Source organism: Electrona antarctica (genome assembly GCF_951216825.1).
Source record: "Electrona antarctica genome assembly, chromosome: 9".
Lineage (NCBI taxonomy): Eukaryota > Metazoa > Chordata > Actinopteri > Myctophiformes > Myctophidae > Electrona > Electrona antarctica.
The window spans coordinates 29770851-29792305 of record NC_136790.1 but is presented as its reverse complement, the minus strand read 5'-3'; the positions used below and the strand labels follow the sequence as shown (position 1 = coordinate 29792305).

The 21455-nt window shown below is 40.9% G+C and overlaps 2 protein-coding genes across 3 annotated transcripts in view; both read left to right on the top strand.

Annotated features, from left to right (window-relative positions):
• The first annotated feature begins 869 nt into the window (after positions 1 to 869).
• LOC306930302 (dysbindin) lies at positions 870 to 17177 on the top strand. 2 transcript variants are annotated; one of them, XM_079511184.1, is made up of 4 exons: positions 870 to 1219; positions 12355 to 12513; positions 12907 to 13047; positions 14655 to 17177. In XM_079511184.1, exons 1-4 carry the CDS (start codon positions 1177 to 1179, stop codon positions 14927 to 14929), a joined length of 618 nt encoding a protein of 205 aa, XP_079367310.1. In that variant the 5' UTR covers positions 870 to 1176; the 3' UTR covers positions 14930 to 17177. The 2 variants fall into 2 exon arrangements, with proteins under 2 accessions (XP_079367310.1, XP_079367309.1); XM_079511183.1 differs by having other exon boundaries at positions 880 to 1219; positions 12352 to 12513.
• A 698-nt stretch (positions 17178 to 17875) lies between these two features.
• Positions 17876 to 21455, top strand: part of LOC306929901 (cadherin-like protein 26) — a gene marked incomplete at both ends in the record, with an annotated part of 11829 nt that continues 8249 nt past the window's right edge. Inside the window, 6 exons of the mRNA XM_079510633.1 lie at positions 17876 to 17896; positions 18840 to 18989; positions 19186 to 19327; positions 19505 to 19668; positions 20575 to 20706; positions 20953 to 21135. Of these exons, the coding sequence (XP_079366759.1) occupies positions 17876 to 17896; positions 18840 to 18989; positions 19186 to 19327; positions 19505 to 19668; positions 20575 to 20706; positions 20953 to 21135 (792 nt within the window). The remainder of the gene's footprint in view (positions 17897 to 18839; positions 18990 to 19185; positions 19328 to 19504; positions 19669 to 20574; positions 20707 to 20952; positions 21136 to 21455) is intronic.

Below are 21455 nucleotides of genomic sequence, written 5' to 3'. Positions count from 1 at the left end.
TGAATGCATATAAATACAAATAGATGGAAAACAACCCTCAGTCACATGTGGTTTTCAGACAGTTTGATGGTGTAATTCCATGATCCCATCCCATCCCATTTATACCAAGTGAATGCAAAACATTTAAATACTAGTGTCAACTTCATCAAGCTAACCTCTCCTATATATGGATGTAACTATTTCTGACAGAAAATGCACAGTTTAAGATAGTCTTTTTCTTCCCTCAAAGTTGCAATGTAACACAGCTCTTTTTACATATTTATTTTATTCCTATTTATATTCAATATTTATTTGTATACATTGTTTTGTTTTGATTGTTTTGTTTCACTTTTGCTTTCAATGCTTTGGCAGGGTATGTTTTCTCATGCCAATGAAGCTCCTTTAAATTTAATTGTATGACTATTCACCACTAGGTGGTACTAAGTACACATTGCTATGTTGTGTACAATGTGTAGCCCACCACAACATGATAATGGCGGGTTCAAGTTGCGGCTGTGAAATGTAGTAGCATTACTAGCCTACACCACTTCTCTTCAAATTAAACCATTATATATATATTATACAAAAGTAAATGTATTTATTTGTTAAATAACTCATCTCATACTGATGAACCTAGAGCTCAAGCAATATATTCTAACATAACACAACTGTGACTACAGTGTATGTATGTAGCCTAAGATTTAGACTCGTAGTCAAAATCGATAATATACTATTAAAGACAGATAAAAATGAATCTCTCTCTTCACTTGGTTTCTTCTATTTAGTGGCTAATCACATAAATCCTCCTTTTCATTTTCCCAATCCCTGCCACCCTCTCACCATGCTTCTCCCCCCTGTCCATGGTCAGATGGTATGCTCCACAAAGCCCTAAACTTGCTCTCGCCTCGCCTTTTCCAAATAGCTCCAGCCTCTCCTCTCAGTAGCCAGTGAGTCTGTTGTGGGAATCAGGCGAGCAAGAGTAATTGTTGGGACGCTGGAATAGGAACAGGGCCAACAACAACCAGGTTTTGGACTGATATAAAACTTCAGTCAATTTGAGGAGAGGAGCGAGATGCTCTCTGCTGGTCTCCAGGAAGAGCTAACTGACCTTTAGGCACTGTATTATTATCACTTCTGCATCTGTGTTTGTGGTTAAATCTCATCTCCTAGTCAGTGAGACTCTGGGCTGAAGCAATTATGAGTTCCTCAGCATCCAGCCTCCACAGCCAACGTCTACCTGGTGAGTAAAGCTCAAAATCTCCTGCTTCACCTTTAAAATGCTTCATGCAGATCAATTATTTATTTATTATTATTATTATTTATTATGTATTATTTATTAATTCATTAATTATTATTTATTTATTTATTTCAGACTGTGTGTGTGTGTGTGTGTGTGTGTGTGTGTGTGTGTGTGTGTGTGTGTGTGTGTGTGTGTGTGTGTGTGTGTGTGTGTGTGTGCGTGTGCGCGCGCGCGTGCGCTACACATGAATGGGTGTTTGGTGGTGCGTGTGTGTGTGTGTGTGTGTGTGTGTGTGCGCTACACATGAAGGGGTGTTTGGTGGTGCATGTGTGTGTGTGTGTGTGTGTGTGCGCGCTACACATGAAGGGGTGTTTGGGTGCATGTGTGTGTGTGCACAACTGCACATGTGCCCATGTGTATGACTGCCTGGGTGAGACGCACCTCGACAGTGGGTGCAGGGCCAATAAGGCAATCATGGAAGGAGGTAGGGCCCGGACACCATTCTTTAGGCAAAGGAATGACTTTATTAAAGACAACGTTTCGACCATACTGACTTGATGAAGAAGATCCTGTGAGTTTGTGTCTTTAATGAAGTAATTCCTTTGCCTAAAGAACGGTGTCTACCCAATTCCATATGACTGCATGGGTTACTAGTCTAGTGAATGTGTGAAGTTGTGGAGGTAGTCACAGACATGTATTCATCATCACATTAATTTCATCTTATTGCCTCACTGTCCAAATTGTGCTCAGCCAATGTGTTAAATAGCTTCTGCCGTTGTGGATGTTGCCCTGAGTGACATGTGGTGCTGCAAGTGCTGTGCAAACCAAAATCAGACAGGAATGTTGAATCATCACATGAGTACACTGAATGCTGAATGGGCCGGACACACACACACACACGCGCGTGCACACGCACAGTCGCACACGTGCGCGCGCGCGCGCGCGCACACACACACACACACACACAGAGCCAGGCAAATATCTTTCAACTCTTAATGGGATTGTGCCTGTTGATCTATTTGGGCCAGATCGACTGCAGCGGCTGTCAGACACCACGACCCAGATACACCACCTGAAAATTGAATTGGGCCAAGCGAGATCAGTGTTCGATTTTGTATGGAAGAGTAGGATCAGACCCTGCTTGTGAGAAGACGTCTCCCATCTGTTGCTCTGCCCCAGCCCCTGTACGCCTGCCTCCAATGCCAACGCTTATCGTTGCTTAGCCCGTCTCCGGACCCCCCGGGTTGAGCTCCTTTGGACCCCTACCACGTAGGGTCCGGTATCACCGGCTTCAAGCGACATGGGATGCAATCTGATTTACCCTGACTTACCCCTGTGCTGCGGTGTGGGTGTCACGCTGACATATTCCAAAAGAAGTATATGAACGCTATAGGAGACAACGAACCCTCTGACCCCAACCGCGAACGGCTCAGAAGCCGTTAAGTATTTTTAATGTTTTGGCAGCTCTGAAATTCTCTCTTCGGTCCCTCCTTGTTGACATCTCGGTTGGCTAGCTGCGCCTACGAGGCGCGTAGGGAGGCGCAGCTAGCCAACCGAGATGCTGGAGGCGGTACAATGGGATGTCAACAAGAGAGAATTTCAGAGCTGCCAAAACGGTCGTACAAACATTAAAAATACTTAACGGCTTCTGAGCCGTTCGCGGTTGGGGTCAGAGGGTTCGTTGTCTCCTATAGCGTTCATATACTTCTTTTGGAATATGTCAGCGTGACACCCACACCGCAGCACAGGGGTAAGTCAGGGTAAATCAGATTGCATCCCATGTCGCTTGAAGCCGGTGATACCGGACCCTACGTGGTAGGGGTCCAAAGGAGCTCAACCCGGGGGGTCCGGAGACGGGCTAATCGTTGCTGTTGAGCAGAAACTTCTTATCTCCATAAACATTTTATGTTTCTTAATAAATCAATGTCCTACTTCATCAGTGTCGTAGTAGTGAAAATAGCAGATATACAAGCAGATATACATCGGCTATGTTTGCTATTTGTGAATACTGAAAAAGTTACAGTTTTGGACATATTAGGTTTCCACCGACAGCTACGTCATGCATGCGAGGGTTTGATTGCGTGGGGACTTGTGCCAAGGAGCGACACACTGGTGTGGCTGTGGCATAAAGGATTGAACAGCTGTTGTCAGTATATAAAGTTAGATGGAGGGCAGGAAGTGAGGGGGATCTTTGTATTCACTGTGTTACTTGTCTGCTCAGCTCGCTTGGATGGACGACCCAGATAAGATGAAGGTGATCGATACCAATACGGTTTAGCAAGTAATTAATTACAGTCTGTATATTAATTCAGTGCATTATGCTCCCCACAGGAGCAAAGGGCTTTTTTAGTCGGACGCTACACTGTAAAATCCTGAATATTGATTGAATTAGTTTAAATTAACAGATTTTACGGTGTATACAACTATACATGAATGTTTCTCATTCATCAGCTCCAGTTGGATAACTCTTTGTTCATGAGACTTCATTAAGTCACCTCGGCCTCCTTAATTACTTTGATTCCAACCCAAATATTGCTGGGAAAGTAGAGGTTCATGGAATCCAAAGGAAAGTACGCACATCTACAAAAAACTTTCAGGTGCTACGTACAGGAGAAGGAGAAGTAGTCCGCACACTGTTTGTAGCTCCCACAGGAATTTTATTTAGAGTACAAGGATGACAACGTTTCGACCCCTTATGGGTCTTTGTCAGGTATGATACCTGACAAAGACCCATAAGGGGTCAAACGTTGTAGAGGTTCATAACAAATGCATTTTCGTGTTCTGTCTGTCTAAGCATTAAAGCTCTGAGACAGAAGGAACTGTTACTGTTGCAAACTCATGTCTGCATAGAACTATGGACATAACAAGGACATGATGCTGTAAGTTACCCATCGCAAAAAAGAGCTCAATATTACAGTACAGCATGACCATCTGATATACTGCATGTGCATCATGCTAGTGTAACAATCACTGTTGCTGCTATTTTGATTATTGCGGTTATTGCTATTTAGTTTATTTGTAAGACGCAATAGGAATGATCACTTTTAACGACAATCAATGTCCCTTGTCACAGGGAATTGCGAGAATGGGTGAGAGAGAGGAGACTCAGGAGAGTGAGGGTGCTTATATTAAATACTGGCCTTTCCTTGACTAAAAGTCTCAGACCATCTAGTCTTGTCTAAATGTTCTAAGAAGCTGTGAAGACATTAACCACAGACCAGGACCTTTATTTAGTTCCCTCACAAATCAAATGTCTTTGCTGTTAAAAATATACCATATTACTTTATAGACAGAGTTAATGCGTCCAGCTAAATGTTAACCGTTAAAGGGTCATATAAGAAAATAGCAGTGTTGATTTATTTTGTACAATTGCAGTCACACCCCCAAAAAAGTAGTGTTCTTGAATCGTTCAGTTTGTCATACAATCATTCATAGGCTTATATGGTTGGAGAGTAAATCACGGCCCCAGAGGTATTATGGGTGAAAAAATGCCCCTTTGATGAAATCACCTCCAAAATCCAAGTGCTCTTAGCAGCAACTCCATGGTAAGCTTACAAATCATTTTTACTGTATCAGTCTCACAGCCCAACTGCGGCATTAATTCTGTATTTCTGTCAGGCGAAAGTGTTGTGCAAATATAAATTAACCTTTAGACTTAACAAAAAGCGTGAGCAATGCCAGAGGAATTTCTTGAGTTTGACCAGCATTCCAGTGTCTGTCCCTGCTGAACTGAAAATAGCCTTCATCTTCCCTCCCAGATATGAGGAGAGTCACTAAAGCCTATCCAGAAACACCAGAGAGCAACACACATGATTTATTTTTTCTTTATCTTTTTTAGATACTCACATGTCCTCATTGAGTAATAGACTAGGATTGTGGACTTTAATCATCTGTGAGAAATGTGAAAGGCGTTCCCTGTTCATCTATCTTACCCTATGACTGTACCCTAATATGACATTTACTGTCTTCCGTGAGGTGAACAAACTCCTTTAATTTTGCTTCAGTTCTTCCTCCTAACAGTTCTGGGTTATTTGTTGCATTGATTGAGAATATTCCATTACTTACCGTGCCTATTGGTATTACTCTCTTGGCTCTTACATTCTGAATTACAGGCTGCTTGAAATACAATATGGTTTCTCATTGTAAGAAGTTCATCTCATTTTGATTCAAGTTTCTCTGGACAGGACAAATACTGTATCATGTAAATATCTATTGTGTGGAACAGAATTGAGTAGTTTGTTTACAATCTGAATTCGAATAGTCTTCTACTTGTGGTGGACCATTTCAGAGGGCAGTGGGACAGGGCGTTGAAATGCATACAATCATATTGCCAGTCTGTGGTCAAATCTGGGCAGGGAGGGGAGAGCGTTAACGATGATGTAATTGTTGAGCTTAGCGGTAATGGTTCTGGGCACTGCGTCACCCCCATTTTTACAGTCTATGGTCACCCCACTGAAAATCATGTACTCCGATCTTATACTTTATAAATCACTCTGGATAAGATTATCTGCTAATGCGTAAATTATACATTTAACAGTCACACACACAGCACTGCATACAGACACGGACATAGACACAGTTGCAAACGCACACACGCATGCACAACCTGCCAACGTTTACCATTAATAATTCACCCAACTTGAAACTGGAGTCTAGAAAGGGTTTAAGACAAAAACAGAGAATAGGAGGCACCTAAAATAAAGGTGAGGGCACAGCTCCCAGATATATTTTTATTCACTTCATCACAAGAGTAAAGCTTCTCTCTGTTCCACACAGTGTTCATGCTAATAGCCTATGTTTAATATATAGGTCATAGGTGCTGATGATTGATTTATTGATTGATGATAAATTCTTGATAGCTCTGAAAGTAATTCTAGATGTTTCAAAATCAAAACTGTCATCTCGCTAGGGTCTGATGAACATATCCATGATCAAAACAATTTAAGATTAACTCTCTTTCTTTCTTTCTTTTCTTTCAAAGTGTGTGTTTCACTAGAGGTTGCACCTCTGCTCCTGTATTTTATAGCAGGACGTTTCTGCTTCCTGTAAATTTTGACCAGTGTCTACTATCTACACTGTAGATAGTAGACACAGTGTCTACTGTCTAGTAGATACTGTAGATTCTACAGTATCTACTAGACAGTAGACACTGTTATGTCAGTGACCTACTAGACAGTAGACACTGTTATGTCAGTGACCTACTAGACACTAGATGCTTTATTTACTGTCTAGTAGGTCACTGACGGAATGGGGGTGTTTCGAAGTGCCAGTTTCGGAATGCCACCCTGTTCCCATTATGGTTGTGACTTAGACAGTAGACACTGTTATGTCAGTGACCTACTAGACAGTAGACACTGTTATGTAAGTGACCTACTAGACAGTAGACACTGTTATGTCAGTGACCTACTAGACTGTAGACACTGTTATGTCAGTGACCTACTAGATGCTGTTATGTCAGTGACCTACTAACTAGACTCTGGTCTAGACACTGTTGACCCGTGACCTACTAGACACTAGCAACGTAGAAAATCCCTGACAGATTGACCTGTTTAGTAGTGACCAGATGTAGCCTGTCAGTAGTTTTCTGCAGCCTGTCAGTAGTAGTCTTAAACAGTTATAATGCTGCAAAGCATTATAATGGAAGAGTCAGTCAGTAAAAAAATCCGACATCTTCCTTTGCTAATCTAGCCTCTCTCTCTCCACTATCCACATGTCTGTTTCCACATTCTCTCTCTCTCTCTCTCTCTCTCTCTCTCTCTCTCTCTCTCTCTCAAGAGACAAATTGCTCTCATCATACTCATCATTGGTTGCTCTCATCAGAGTTCCTTTCCTTCCTGACCTTTCCTCCCACATTTGAGTCCTCACTACTTTCTGCTGCACCACTCCCCTGTCTTATCACAGCTGGGAGCTGGAGCATTATGTGAAACAGAATCTCTCCTCTCTGACCAGCCATTGTGCCTGGAATATGGATAGAAAGGACAGGGTGTTCAGTTATCTTGCCCTAACAGCTCAAAAAAGTTATTTCAATGTTATGTGTCTCAGTGATGGGGAGTCAAAGTCGCTGGATGGGCCAGTGAAAGCTGACGATTCATGTGCTTTATCTTCAATATCACGCACAGACAAGTCGAGAGAGAGAGAGACAAGACAGAAAAACAGACAGGAAGGATGTAAGTGTGAAAGACATCTAACCATTACTTACCATTACCATTAGTTAATGGCATTGGCTATTTTATCTATATGGTCCATTCATTTGCATGATGAGAGTTTGGTGGGAATACGTGTATAGTCTTCACATGGGAGGTTCTACTTCTAACAGTGATTACCTCATCAGAATTTCCTTCTTGGAAACCTCTCCGGAACCACCTCAACGTTGGTTGTGCAGAAACCTTCAAAATGAGGCTCTGGCAGAGTAATCTACAATCAGTCTAGGTGAGGGATGGTTCCTAAGGGGATTTCTGTTCGACTGCTGAGTATCAACAGACTGTAGCCAGAGCCACTCGGCTAAGGAACCACATCTATAAACAACTGGATCTTCTGGAAAGACCATGTTGTCTGCTCTGTTCCCAAAACGCCTACCCTGAAGTCCTCTCTTCCTGTGACGATGGCATTTGCTATAAAGCAAAGTCCTCTGTGTTTAACTCTGACAATGTCCCAAACTCCGATTTCCATTTATCATGGTGATGGGCTATATCCACATCCAGAGCTGGTAGCTTTTAGGCACAACTAATGCAATTTCTCCAATAACATCAGTTTAAAACCCCTTGAGGCCGGTCTGCCTCTAGGGGATCCAGCCGGACCAAAGTGGTTTGAACTGACCACATTCACATTGCCATGTATTTTACATTCACTGAATGATTAAACATAACAGTAAAGTGAAGTAATATTAGGAGGGTTCATGCTGTGGGTAGCATGAACGTCTACAGCAAATTCCATGGCAATCCAGCCAACGGTTGTAAATATATATCTTGTTTCGGATCAAAGTCAGATGGGTATTGGGTTTACCCTCCTCAACACTAAAATTAATTCCTGTCACTGGCATCATGTCTTAGCCTAGGCGTCCCTCTCCTCTACGTCCATGCTTTTGTCTTCCACTGAATGGATGCTTTCTGTTTCTTCCCCCAAAACTAGTGCGTGCGTGCGTGCGTGCGTGTGTGCGCGCACACTTCCGGCCCTCTCTGTGTGTCAAGTCTTCCATCTGTTCCAGTCATTCTACATGTCAAACTGGGGCAGAGCCTTGATGTACGATTATGTCCAATGAAGCCTAATTTATACTTATTCGTGCTCACCAAAAATTATTTTCGGCACGTGATGAAGTATCAATTTAGCCATAACGCTTACTAAGCAATGACAGTGATGAAAGAAAGAAGTACAAAGAGAGAGTGACAGGGATAAGGGTACTAGAAACAAAGGGTAGAAGATGCATCAAAAAGAGTCACCCCTGTCCTGCAGGATGTTAGGTCAGAACTGGACCCGTCATGTGCTTTTAGCCTGTTTATGCCCATCATTTCAAATGCCTCCCTCCTTTCCCCCCGTCTTGAATAGCCACTCTGTACAGACTGCTGGCAGGCACACTGGGTGCCCTGTGGTGTGAAACTATGGGTTTTAGGACTGAGGCATGACTGACCGGAGATGTGATCTCATCAGCGCAGGACATTGTGACCCTATTTTTGTGTGTCTGAGCATTTTCCCCTGTGACCAGCTGCACTAATCAGAGGTCACTGGGGTCACTTGCGGCTTAGAGAAGCCTTATTGATCAAAATGATTCGACGGTAAGCGAATTGGATAGGGTAACAAAATCAATTTGAGCACATGCATCTTTAACTTTAAGGTCTCAGTGGTCCTGGGCCTCTAAGGTGAAGATAATCAATTCCACAATCGATCTGTGTTCAATTGTATAGAAAATTCACTTCATAAGGATTCGAAAATGAACAAGCTGACATCTAATTAAGATTATATATATATATATATATATATATATATATATAACCTGACCACAGAGATCTTTAACATGTTGTAATGGCTTATTATCAAAACAAAGAACTGTTTACAACCAAACACACTCATCAAATTAGCCAACCCCAATTTCTACTGACATCCCCCTTTGTCAGCGCAGCTTCCATAGTTCCTTATGAGTCTATGCACAATGGCATCTCTGATTGTGTAAGAGAATGAGGAGAGGAAAGAGAGAGACACACACACACACACACACACACACACACACACACACACACACACACACACACACACACACACACACACACACACACAGTTCCAAAAGGCACACAATCTGCTCCAAGCACAGTCCAATGGGAAGTGTAATATATACCCTAAGGCCATCTGGTACAGTCTACAGTGACAGTATACTACCACTATCATGCCTATAGTGCTATGGAAACAAATAAACAATGGAATTCTCCCAGGGTCCAGATGGTAAAAATAGCAGTATTCCCCTAACTGAACTCTGTTCAGCTCCTGGTTAGTGGTTACATAATATCATCTCCTTCTCATTGCTCACATCACACAATTGCTGCAGTGCAACTCAAAGTGGCACCTTCTTCAAATGACTTATTAATCTCTTAGAACTTTTTTCCATTGTCATTTCTACCTCTGCATTTCTAAGGACTCAAAGGATAGAGAAGTGTAGCCTATATTATAGGGCTGACACTGTGACATGCATGACAGGATGCAAATAGCTACGGTTCCTGCACAGGTCTCTGTTTGTCCACCTCCTCTGTGTGCAAGTTACAGTAGTATTAAAGACCACTTTAACCCATTTAGGCCTGACGTCGAAATTTCAAAAATGTTTTCAAAATCCTGATAGTTTTCTGAAAAACCTTATGTTTCTGTATCAGTGGTTCTCAATATTTCATGTGAAGAACCCCAAAAATTATATGTAATATGCCCCCGCCTCCCATCTGAAAATATGTTCTTCCAGGGACCCCTCAGAAGCAAAGATTTGAGTTAAAATGTTCACTCTGTAAGTCTGTAATAATATATATTCAAAGATTTGAGGCACATTTTCACGATTTTTCAATCGCTATGAGCTTGTAGATCTGCTATTTTTCAATAGTTAAAACACCAAAAGGGGTTCCAGATTCAATGGTTCCACAGGGCAACCATTGAATCTAGGATCAATTTGACTAAAGATCACACGACAGGCGGGTCATACAGTACATACAACTCAAAATGATCTTCCCTTAAATGCAACTACTGTTAACACTCACATCTTTGAGAATGTGTTCTTTTGGGTGGTGGTGTGTGCTTGCTTCATGCATTACGCCCACTACATATGCCCCGAGAGACATTGCTGTCAGCCAGACAGAACCATGTCCCTCTATCTTGTCCCAGAGACAGCCAGTGTCTAGAAGGCAGGCTGTCAAAATAAGAGAGCAGAGCTGCTGTGACAGCTGTGTCCAGCCGTCAACGCAGGCAAGTGCCCGGGCAAGACTCATGGGCATGGGCAATGGCCCGGCGTTGACCGAGCAATGTAGAAAAGGCAACCTGTTGCCCTTTTTCAGGTCCCAACATATTTCATATCTTCAACATTCACAATGATGGTATTATTTTAAGTACAGCTTGGTAACTAAATACTCTCAATATTAATATTATGTTGAACTTTAATATTCACGTTATTGGGAGATGGACAAAGAAGAAAATTAGACGCATGCATATGCATAACCTCTGACAAATGGATATCCCTGGTATTTTCAGTGTTCCCTTGTAGCTATTTTTAAGGTGGTCTAGTTTATTTTATTCTTTTTTTCTAGCCTATCTTCCTTTCATGGTGTTATAAACACTCCAACTCCATTATCCATTACTCTGTTCTGTTTATAGACCCTTATGAAACAGGCCAGATCATCATTACAATAATCCCAATTCAGGCAGGGCTTAAGCCTCATCCAATTAGTTTAGGCCCTGCCTTTGGCTTCGAATTATGCTTCACACTACAGACTTTTGTCCGAGGGAACATTCAATATATATAGATTTTAGATAAAGGGGAAAACAAAGGGGGGATGCACTTTAGTAGTTGTGTTAAAAGGCAAAAAATATATATATCTTTTTCCAGTTTGTCCTCAGTGTGTTAAATGAAGGCCATGATTCTTGTCAACACCTAAATTAAGTGAATTCCGTGGTTCATTTGAAATGTTCATTTGATTTTATGTTCATTTCAGACATTTTAAAGGCTGGTTCTGAGTGCACGTTCATTTATATTTGTAACTAAAAGGCAATCTCATAACTCATTTAAACTTCCTAAATGAAAAATATCTCTTGGATTTATAGTGTGTAAATGTCTGCAGTTGCCAGTTTATTAGAAAGACAACAAAATGTGTTTGATGTTCTTTGAGAACTCCATAAAAGGCAATGAAAGTGCTGTGGCAACTGAATAAGGATCACTTCTCGTTAACCCAGACACTTCGGTCTGTTTTGGCTACCCCTGTCTGGCTGCATAACATCCAGACAGAGGCTAGTATAGATGGTGCATGTGCTGCTGATTGCTGAAACATTCAAAGCCTTATTTCAAACATTGTCTCCTCTCTATGGTGACCATTGTAAACATGGCACTTAACCGAGAGCAGCCCGAGTGTGTAACTATTGAGACTGAGAGCATAGCTGGCGAGACTACAGTACGAGCAGCCTTTTCCCTTCTTCTCCTCCTCCTCCTCTTGACACCCACACACTGCCCTCTAGCATGTGCACTTTGCTTTATTACAATGATGCTGATGACACAGAAAAGGGGATTGCATGTTAAAGGTAAACAAGATTAACCCGAGAATTGATGACTCACCTGCGGACTGCATGAGTATTTGGACATTACAGCAGTAATGAGGACATTTTTAGCCTACTGTGAAGATGCAGCAGCAAAAGAGAGGCAATGTGTGACAATTAATGTAATATACTGTATGTTAATTGCGCCAATGTAAGAAAATAAAAAAGTTCTAATTAGATGGCTTGGTTGTTGAAGATAGTCTGGTGCAAATAGAGTTCAATGCAACAAAAACAATTGGCTAAAAAAATACAATCATTCCTGATTTATTTCACTCATAGCTAAATGGCGCCCCCTTCTGTTTACAAAAGCAACTGAACCTGCATCTATTGTAGCCTAGTTCAACTCCTGATTTTGTGTTCCCCAGCAGAGGCAGAGCACAGTCAGAGGGTTCCAGCCATAGACTCTACGCAGCAGATTAAACTGAAGGAGAGACAGCGATTCTTTGAAGAAGTCTTCCAGCATGATGTGGATCATCATCTGTATCTCACCTCCTCATCTCACCTCACTATTAGAGACTACAGGAGACGTGAGTTGAACGGAAAACACCTTCACATCTTTATTTTGTATTGTATCATTGCATTTGCATAGTGTTTCTCTATGTTTGCACTGTAGGTTTTGGGCTTTTGTTTATTATTCAAGCTTTTGAGTATATATTAAGTATTCAATTTAAAAATAGTTATACCACCCAAACATGCATGTGCGTGCGTGCGTGCGTGCGTGCGTGCGTGCGTGCGTGCGTGCGTGCGTGCGTGCGTGCGTGCGCGCACTCACACTCTCACACACACATACTTTAAAGAAGCTTTATTGGCATGAGAAAACATACGTTTACATTGCCAAAGCGAGTGTCAAAATACAATAAAATGTTTTTTAAGAAACATCCATGAGTATCATTTCACTTTGCCTTTCATGCCCATGGCAGCTCCCATTGGCAGCATCTCGTCCATGGAGGTGAACGTGGACATGCTGGAACAGATGGAGCTGTTCGATATCCCCGATCACGACTCTCTGGATGTTTTCTTCACTTCCGGGGCAGAAGAAGGGACGGCCTCCCCAGTGCCAGGTACAGAGGATTGAGGGTGTTGATGTATAGCAGTGGTTCTCAAACCTTTTCATTTCAAGTTCCAACATATCTCTCTTAGAGCAGTGGTTCCCAAACTGGGTTGGGACACATTTGTGTGTCTGACTGGGACACGGATACATCTTTATGGGTCCTTTTATGTATTTATTGTTTCCTACATTTTGTTTTTAATATTTCAAAAAGCTTTCAAAAAAACATTCCCAAAAAATTGCATGAATTAAAAACAAAATTCAATGATTTAAAGACATTCAAAGAAGAAGAAAAATCAAAGAAATTCCATAAGTTAGAAAACAAATTAAGTAGTGAAAATAGTCGATCTATAAGCTCACTGCACTGGGCGAAGTGAGCTGTCTTAGAGTGCACAAATGGAACTAAATGAACGTGTACACTCTAGTTGCAGACCTATAAGGGACGGGTCCATTTGGAACTCCAGTAAGGAGCCCTCAGGGTCCCTGGACCCCACTTTGAGAACCATTGATGCATAGATATAGCTATACTAGGAGTAGTCGTCATCATCCGTGTGATTTGATTTGGAGTTGAGAAGTGAACACTACACTGGGTTGTGGGGGGGGGGGGGGGGGGGGGGGGGGTGTGGTTAGCAAGCGTGATTTACAGGCTGAAGCAGGGATTAAAACATAGTCCCTGGGGTTAAAACCAGTTAAAACCAGGTTACGGTCATCCTGCCCCATAAGGAAACGCGTAATAGTGTTTCAGCACCATAGACAGTGCCTTTAATTTACCCAGACAAAGGCAGTCTGTATACTAGGGCTACTTTCCAATCAAATAAAATTAATTCAGCTACATTAAATGGTGCAAAAGGCATACATGCTCATGATAAGAATACAGCTACTTTACTTCTACATTTATTTTAGTCTTCTTTTAGTTAAATTTTTTGTTATTGTTAGTTTTTGGGTTTGTCTTTGGTTGTTAAACCCATGTACCATTTAGGGTGGGGAAGGGAGCAGGAACAACTTTAACCCATTAAAACCAGCATTTAGGGTGGGGAAGGGAGCAGGAACAACTTTAACCCATGTACCATTTAGGGTGGGGAAGGGAGCAGGAACAACTTTAACCCATTAAAACCAGCATTTGTGAAAAATCTTGAGAACAAAAAGTGTGAGAACTACTGGTTTAGAAGGCATTTGTAGAATGGGCTTCAGGTCCTAATGGGTTAAAACCCATTCAGGCCTGACGTCGAAATTAAAAAAAAAAAAGTTTTCTAAATCATGACAATTTTCGGAAAGATTTGAGGCACATTTTAAACGATTTAAAAAAAATAGCAGACCGAGTGGCGCGCTATGAGCTTGTAGATCTGCTATTTTTCAATAGCTAAATTATAACATAATGTTTAAAACACCAAAAGGGTTTCCCGCCCAAAATGGGTTAATGGTTAATGTGGTTAAACGCTAACGTGACATGGATGCGTTCCAGGTCTCAATGGATTAAAGACCAGAGGGATAAACTGTAAATGTTAGAATAGAAATGGCCAAATGCCATTCTAACATTTCTATGCAAATATTTGTGCTGTAGAAATGCCTATCTGATCCTCTAGCAAAGATTTGTTCTGACTGCTGTAATCAACCCTACAGCGCAAGGAAACCACAATAACAACAACGAGGAAGTCATCGGCGATGGACTCCTCCGACATGTCCTGGAGGGCTGGGATGCCAACCACCGCATGTCCTCCACTTCCTCAAACTCTTCCTCCAGCAGCGAGAACACCAACGAGGAGGGAGGGGACACTCCGGTCTTCCAGTCGGATGAAGACGAGGAGGAAGCACTGGAAGCACACGCCAGTGCAGGCCTGCACGATGCTTCGTCCACAGAGCGAGAGAAGGGGAAGCAGTCTCCATCATCATCGTAGAGGGGTGCATGTGTTTGGTCCGACGTACTAACAGTCCGACAGGCATTAGTCCGACACCCTACCCAAACCCTAAACCTAACCTCACAGGAAGCCACAGGTTAGTTTTAACCTGCCGCGCATGTCGGGAGCCACGGATTCATTTTAACCTTCCACGGTTAGTTTTAACCTGCCACATATATCGGAAGCCATGGGTTAGTTTTAACCTTCCATAGTTAGTTTTAACCTGCCACGCATGTCGGGAGCCACGGGTGAGTTTGAACCGGCCACGCATGTTGGGACAATGCCTGTAGGACTGTTAGTATGTCTAGCCAGTGTATGCACCCCCGTCGTAGAGCACCCTGCAGTGCAGCACTCCCCTAGATCTTCAGTGGGAATAGGGGACAGGGGACAGGGGAGAGGACATTGGAATGAGCGTTATTGTATGTGGAGTGGACTGTCAAATGCAAAAAAACGTTTTCCATAGACTGGCTCCTATTGCTGACCTTCTAAACTTCTCTTTTGAATTATGAGTTCCAGGAGGGGCGCAGTGTGTGCTTTGGAGGTGGTGACATGTTTGAACTGTATATAAAGAGAAACTTGCATTCATATTTCTTCTTTGTGTTTTTGGCATGTTTTAAAGAATATCATATTTTCCCTGTTAACTGCTTTATAGGAGTTCGGGCACGGTCACACTGCACGTTTATTCTACCTAATGATGGTGGATTCTGCCAATGCATTACAATGGGAATGGTGCAGTTTGCTGCCATTTACGGATTTCTCCAAAAATACGCTCCATTCTCATTGGAATGCATTGGCAGAATCCGCCCTCATATGTAGAATAAAAGGGTGGTGTGACCGTGCCCTTAAAATGCAAGATATTGACGTTTTCGTACATTTTACCATTTACACTTTGTACAGTGTAAACATGGCCCAGGAGGATAATAAAAAAGGGTCTGGGAAATGTATCCGTGAATGAATGAATCACAAAAATTGTGAATGAACATATTCCATAATTGCATTATTATTATTTCTGGAACTATAATTACACCAACAGATTCTATGTTGTGTTTTATTTCAACATGCTGTCCTGGTGTGATTATTTGGTCTAACAATGTTAAAATCAAAGAAAATACCTACTTTACATTGCCAAGCCTATGACTTTTACATTTGTACATTTTTACTTGTATGGGGAAAGAGACATTAAAAGCAGGATAAGTGATTTATTTTATTATTATTTTTGCGGGGGTTAAACGTTAAAGCTCTATATTATGAGAGTAATCATTGCTATAGAACGGGTGTTCAACTGATTATGAACCTGACAATCAACCTGGGGACCACTATTGTGTTGGGAGGGGCCTCAGGGGGGGGTTATGGGTGTGGTGTGGGGGAAAAAAACTTTAAATAAAATATTGACTGTTAAGGGCTTCATTTAATTTGTTAATTTGAGGTGAATCAAAACTGACATTATGCTAATGGTCCAGAGCTCAAAAAAGATTGAGAACCACTGATGTATTCCTTTCCCATAGTTGCTTTTATTCTGTTCTCTTAACCTTCCATATTAACTCAATGTCTGATTCATTGCAACTTCTTTTTTTTCCCTCATGGTTTTGTTTATTCAAGATTTCAGGGTATACAGTAAATCAGATAACATAACAATATATGTGACACACCCATACGGGACATACCAAAAAGATGTACATACAAATGTCATATAACCACCATATGCAAAATATTGTGATAGCATAAAAGAAAAATAAATTGTATAGTCATACTAACAGGGAAGTGACACTGACAGTTACAAACCACATAACCTGAATCAAGTTTTGAAACAAAAACAAGACAAACATATGACAAGACAACATGGCATGGTGATTCATTGCAACTTCTGTATGACTTCTGCAGAAATATCCGATTGATTATATGGGCACATTATCTAATAATGATGACTCACACAGTCAACCGGTACACTTTCCCTTGAAATTCACTCCCTTTTCTGTGGAAGTCCTTGACATCCGACTTCCCAGTAAATCACAACATTGACAAGTCATCATACATGACCAGGTTATTACATTTTAGTGCACTGTTTAACTCCTACTGTTTCTCAACTAGTAGGAGATAAAAAACTTTATAAATTATAAAATGCATGGGACCACATGCAATGCCTTCAAGGACCACCAGCTGAAAACCCCTGCATAGAATGTTTAATCAGTAACAAGTGTCTCACTGTCTGTCCATAATAATCTTTAATAAACATAAAATACATTTTCAAGTGGGTTGCCAATTGTAGTGTTTTATTTAATTTTAAAATGAAAATGCATTTTGTTTGCTAAAGAGCTGGAGAGACAAGTTAATGCACACATATAGCTATTTAACACTTATTTTTACTACAACTATCACTTATACCTTTAAGTGTTTTCAGCACAAGTTAGACAACATTTTTAGGACACTGCTCTCAAGCACGATTATAGGTGTGTATGTTGATTAATGCAGCCAAAATACAAAGGTGCAACCAAACGTTGCATGTAGAATCATTAAATGGGGTTTGAAAAGGAAGATGGGCATCGTCTCTTCAAAATCCACAGTCATTTTGTGTGAATATTTTCATTTCATTGTGTGTGTTAACTATACGCTACACAGCATAACGAAAACTTCTCCTCAACCACTATACTGCTGTAAACAAAACATTTAGTCTGATCAAGGTCTGATCTCTCCTTACCCAAGAATGCAGTTCAACTCCATTCAATAACATCAAAAGGCAATGAGCAAAAATGTAATGTTTGAATGCATCACCAATCTTGACTGTGTGTGTGTGTGTGTGTGTGTGTGTGTGTGTGTGTGTGTGTGTGTGTGTGTGTGTGTGTGTGTGTGTGTGTGTGTGTGCTGGAGAATGTGATTTGTGAGGGTTGAGTCTCTTGCCACTTGCTCATAGCTAACAGAAAGGCAGGTCAGAGTGAGATCAACACCACAATGCTTCTGCTCTACCTATTGGTAAGTAAATTGAGTGGTAAAATTACTTTTGTTGTTCTTTTACAACACCATAGATTATTTAAGCAAGGTTTTCTTAATTGTCAATATTTACTTTGTGTTTTGTATGACAGTTAAGCCTACTTAACGGTCTACAACAAACTACTGTGAAACAATGTTGTTTGCCATTGTAGACCATGCAGGTTGTTGAGCTACAGTAAGTAGCATACTATTGCGAGCACATTTATTTTATTGCATTACATATTGTAAAATATATGTAAGCAAGCAGTCAGTCTAATATGTAATGGATTTCAATTTTGCCATTTTACATTGCAAAATATCTCAAAACTAATTTACATCTCAAAACCTATAGTCAGTGATTACCTTGTAAAGTGTACAAACCTGTTCTCATTCCTGGTGAGCACATGGGTCTGTAAGACTATGGTCAAACATGCGGAGAATGTCTGTCATTTTAACTACTACTCTTCACATCAAGAACCAGTTACACCACTACAGTTCATCCACATGGAGGGGGGGGGGGATCACTGTTACTACTGCATACTTTTTATCATCATTTTACACAATGTTGAGTTGTTTTTGTCTTTCATGGCTTATAGATCTGTAGTGCTGCATGTTCAGAGCAGCTAAGACGTGAAAAAAGGGCTTGGATAATCGACTCCTTTAGTATTGAGGAGGAGCACCCTGGGCCCTTTCCGTACGAGCTGGGAAAAGTAAGCAAACTATTGAAGAAGAGAGAACATTTGAGGTTTCTTTAAAATTATACCTGCTATTTCAAAATGTCACATTTAGTCAGCAAAGTTCTCAGCTGATAACTTTAATGAATACTGTCTGTTGCTATGTTAGTCTTCCATAATGTGTACAAGCACACATTTTCAGATGTTATTTCCATTCATAATGATATATTGATAAATATAAATTATATAATGAGCTTGCTCTTATATTGTAGATCGATCTGGAGAACAAGTTCCGTATACATTTTGGTCTCTATGGAGCAGGAGTGGATGAGGAGCCAAAGGGGGTCCTCTCTATACATAAGGAATCTGGCATCGTGTACGTCCATAAGTCTGTTGATTATGAGGAGGTCCAAATCCTCAAGGTTGGACATGCAAAAATGCAACACACGCGCACGCACACACGCGCACACGCACGCACGCACGCACGCACGCACGCACGCACGCACGCACGCACGCACGCACGCACGCACGCACACACATACACACATACACACATACACACATATTCCTAAAAGCAATTTGTACATTTCAATGATTGCTGTCGCTGTCTTATTCTAGCTCGGATTTGAGGCATTAAAGGAAGACCTATCATTGGACACCAAATTAGGGGTTGAAGTTACCATACGAGACATCAACGATAACCCACCACGCTTTCAGAGAGATGTATATGAGTTAACCATCAGTGAAGAAGAGCGACAAGGTAAAGAAAACAGACATCTATCCCTGAAAAAGACCTTTCCTGGTCGAAACGTTGGTATTCAATATATTATCCTGCATCATGGCTATGCATGTGCAGCCTTTTCTTCACATAAAGAATACAGACATAAAATGTACATTTGTGAAATGACGCAGCATTTATACATTTTCTCCCCGATAGGCTCCTTCCTCCTATCTGTGTTAGCCCATGACAGAGACAAACATGGAACACCAAACTCAACCTTCCACTATGAAATCAAATCTGTGTCTCCAACACCACCAGATGCTGAATTCTTTATTAATGATGTTGGCAGGATCTCATTTAAAGGATGTTTGGATTATGAGGCAGGTGACAAAATCGTTGGACATTTATTGTATATAAACTGAGCAGTTTATATTTACCCAATTTGTAGCCTACTAAGTCCATGTGTTTCATGCTGAAAAACACAATTCTCCCAATTCACAATGTTTTTCTAATGCAATTATGCCCAGAAAGTCAGAGCCCCTGTTTTGACAAAAATATGAATGGAATCAGAAAGTTTCTGATCCAAAATGTAATAGTCCATTCATATACTTGGTGCAAGTCTTATATCAGTCATTAAGGTTCACTATTGTCTTCTGGATTAAACACAAACATTATTGTAGTGCCCCGACTTACTTACAGAACATAAATCGTAAAGGCCTCCTTTTTTATGGAGAAAACATTGTTAATGTAAGAAATACATAAAGACCCCATTTTCTTGAATACTGTAAAAAACAACAAATAATTGATGCTCCTGCTTTTAAGTAACATGCCGTGCATGTCCACCCCATCCCCCAGCGCTATAACATTCTCAAAAACCACTTGGTTGTTCCAGTTTTCTTCTGATCATGTTATTGGGACACCGGGTGCTACTGCAAATTAGGGGATTTCTCTATGGGAATACTTTTCTTTAAGTTGATGCTTCATCTAAAAGGTCATCGGAAGTTGTATTTATTTCCAGAAATAAAATGTGAAATTGGATTCTAAAACAATTAAAGCCAAATGTAAAATTATGCATTCATTTTGCAATATAGGAATGAAGATTTTAGGCATTTATAGCAGCCGCTCTTATCCAGAGCACCATATACAATAAGCAAGGTAAACACATACATAGAATGCAGAGAGACAGACACTATAGGATCTCAGGAAAGCTACACCAAGAACCCAGTAGGCCTACATGTCTAAACAATATACAGATCACAGAATGACCTGTTTATGTCTGTATTCAGGTGAGCGACAACTACACAGTGCTTGTGGAGGCCATAGACCATGGAGAAGTGGTCCAACTGTCAAGTTCAACCACTGTACTAATTCATATCCAGGATGCCAACAACCATCTGCCGACTATCAGCGGAAAAACAGTAAGTATTCATGTTAACAACGCTTTAACACTATAAATCTAGGAACAATTTACAAATGTCAGATATTTAGGCATCGATTGATGCTATAGGATAGGTCCATGTAAATCACTAGACACCTTCCATTCATGAAAGAAGAAATTATGAACACTACCACAAGTATATGAAATATAGGCTTATAACCTGGATTCTTGTTTGTTCATTCTTGGCTCTGTTGACCTGTCTGCCTTTGATACATAATTATGGCAGGGCCCTGGAAAAGTGACAGAAGGGGAGACTGGGTTATCTCCTCTCAGAATACACACCACTGATAGGGACTCCAAGAACAGCCCAGCATGGAGGGCCAAATACAGCATCAGTGGTGACGATGGCGGGCATTTTGTGATACAAACTGAAAGAGACACGAATGATGGAATCCTGACCGTTGTAAAAGTGAGTTCTGTTTGACTGCATACTTTGCATTTTATTGGCAACCCCCTCCAGTCTTAGACACGGTACCGTATTTATCGTATGTTTGCTGTGGAAACTTACAACCTCCTGTCCGCTGCTTAATTTAATTTTCATTCATAAACACATCAAATAATGGCAACAATAAACTGTATATTAAAACCAATCTAAAGCTAAATTAATTATTTATCAAATTAATACTCCTGGTTACATTCAAAACATCATCACAATTGAAGAATGAAAGATGTAGTGTGCTATATGTTTGATAACAAGGCCTGGAAATACTATGTGCTGTATTAAAGCTG

What these genes read in the sequence shown, in the direction of transcription:
- LOC306930302 (XM_079511183.1), top strand. Translation starts at nt 1,177, where the DNA reads ATGAGTTCCTCAGCATCCAGCCTCCACAGCCAACGTCTACCTG. An exon ending in TATTAGAGACTACAGGAGAC is followed by an intron (nt 12,514 to 12,906) that starts GTGAGTTGAACG and finishes TGCCCATGGCAG; the next exon opens with CTCCCATTGGCAGCATCTCG. An exon ending in GACGGCCTCCCCAGTGCCAG is followed by an intron (nt 13,048 to 14,654) that starts GTACAGAGGATT and finishes TCAACCCTACAG; the next exon opens with CGCAAGGAAACCACAATAAC.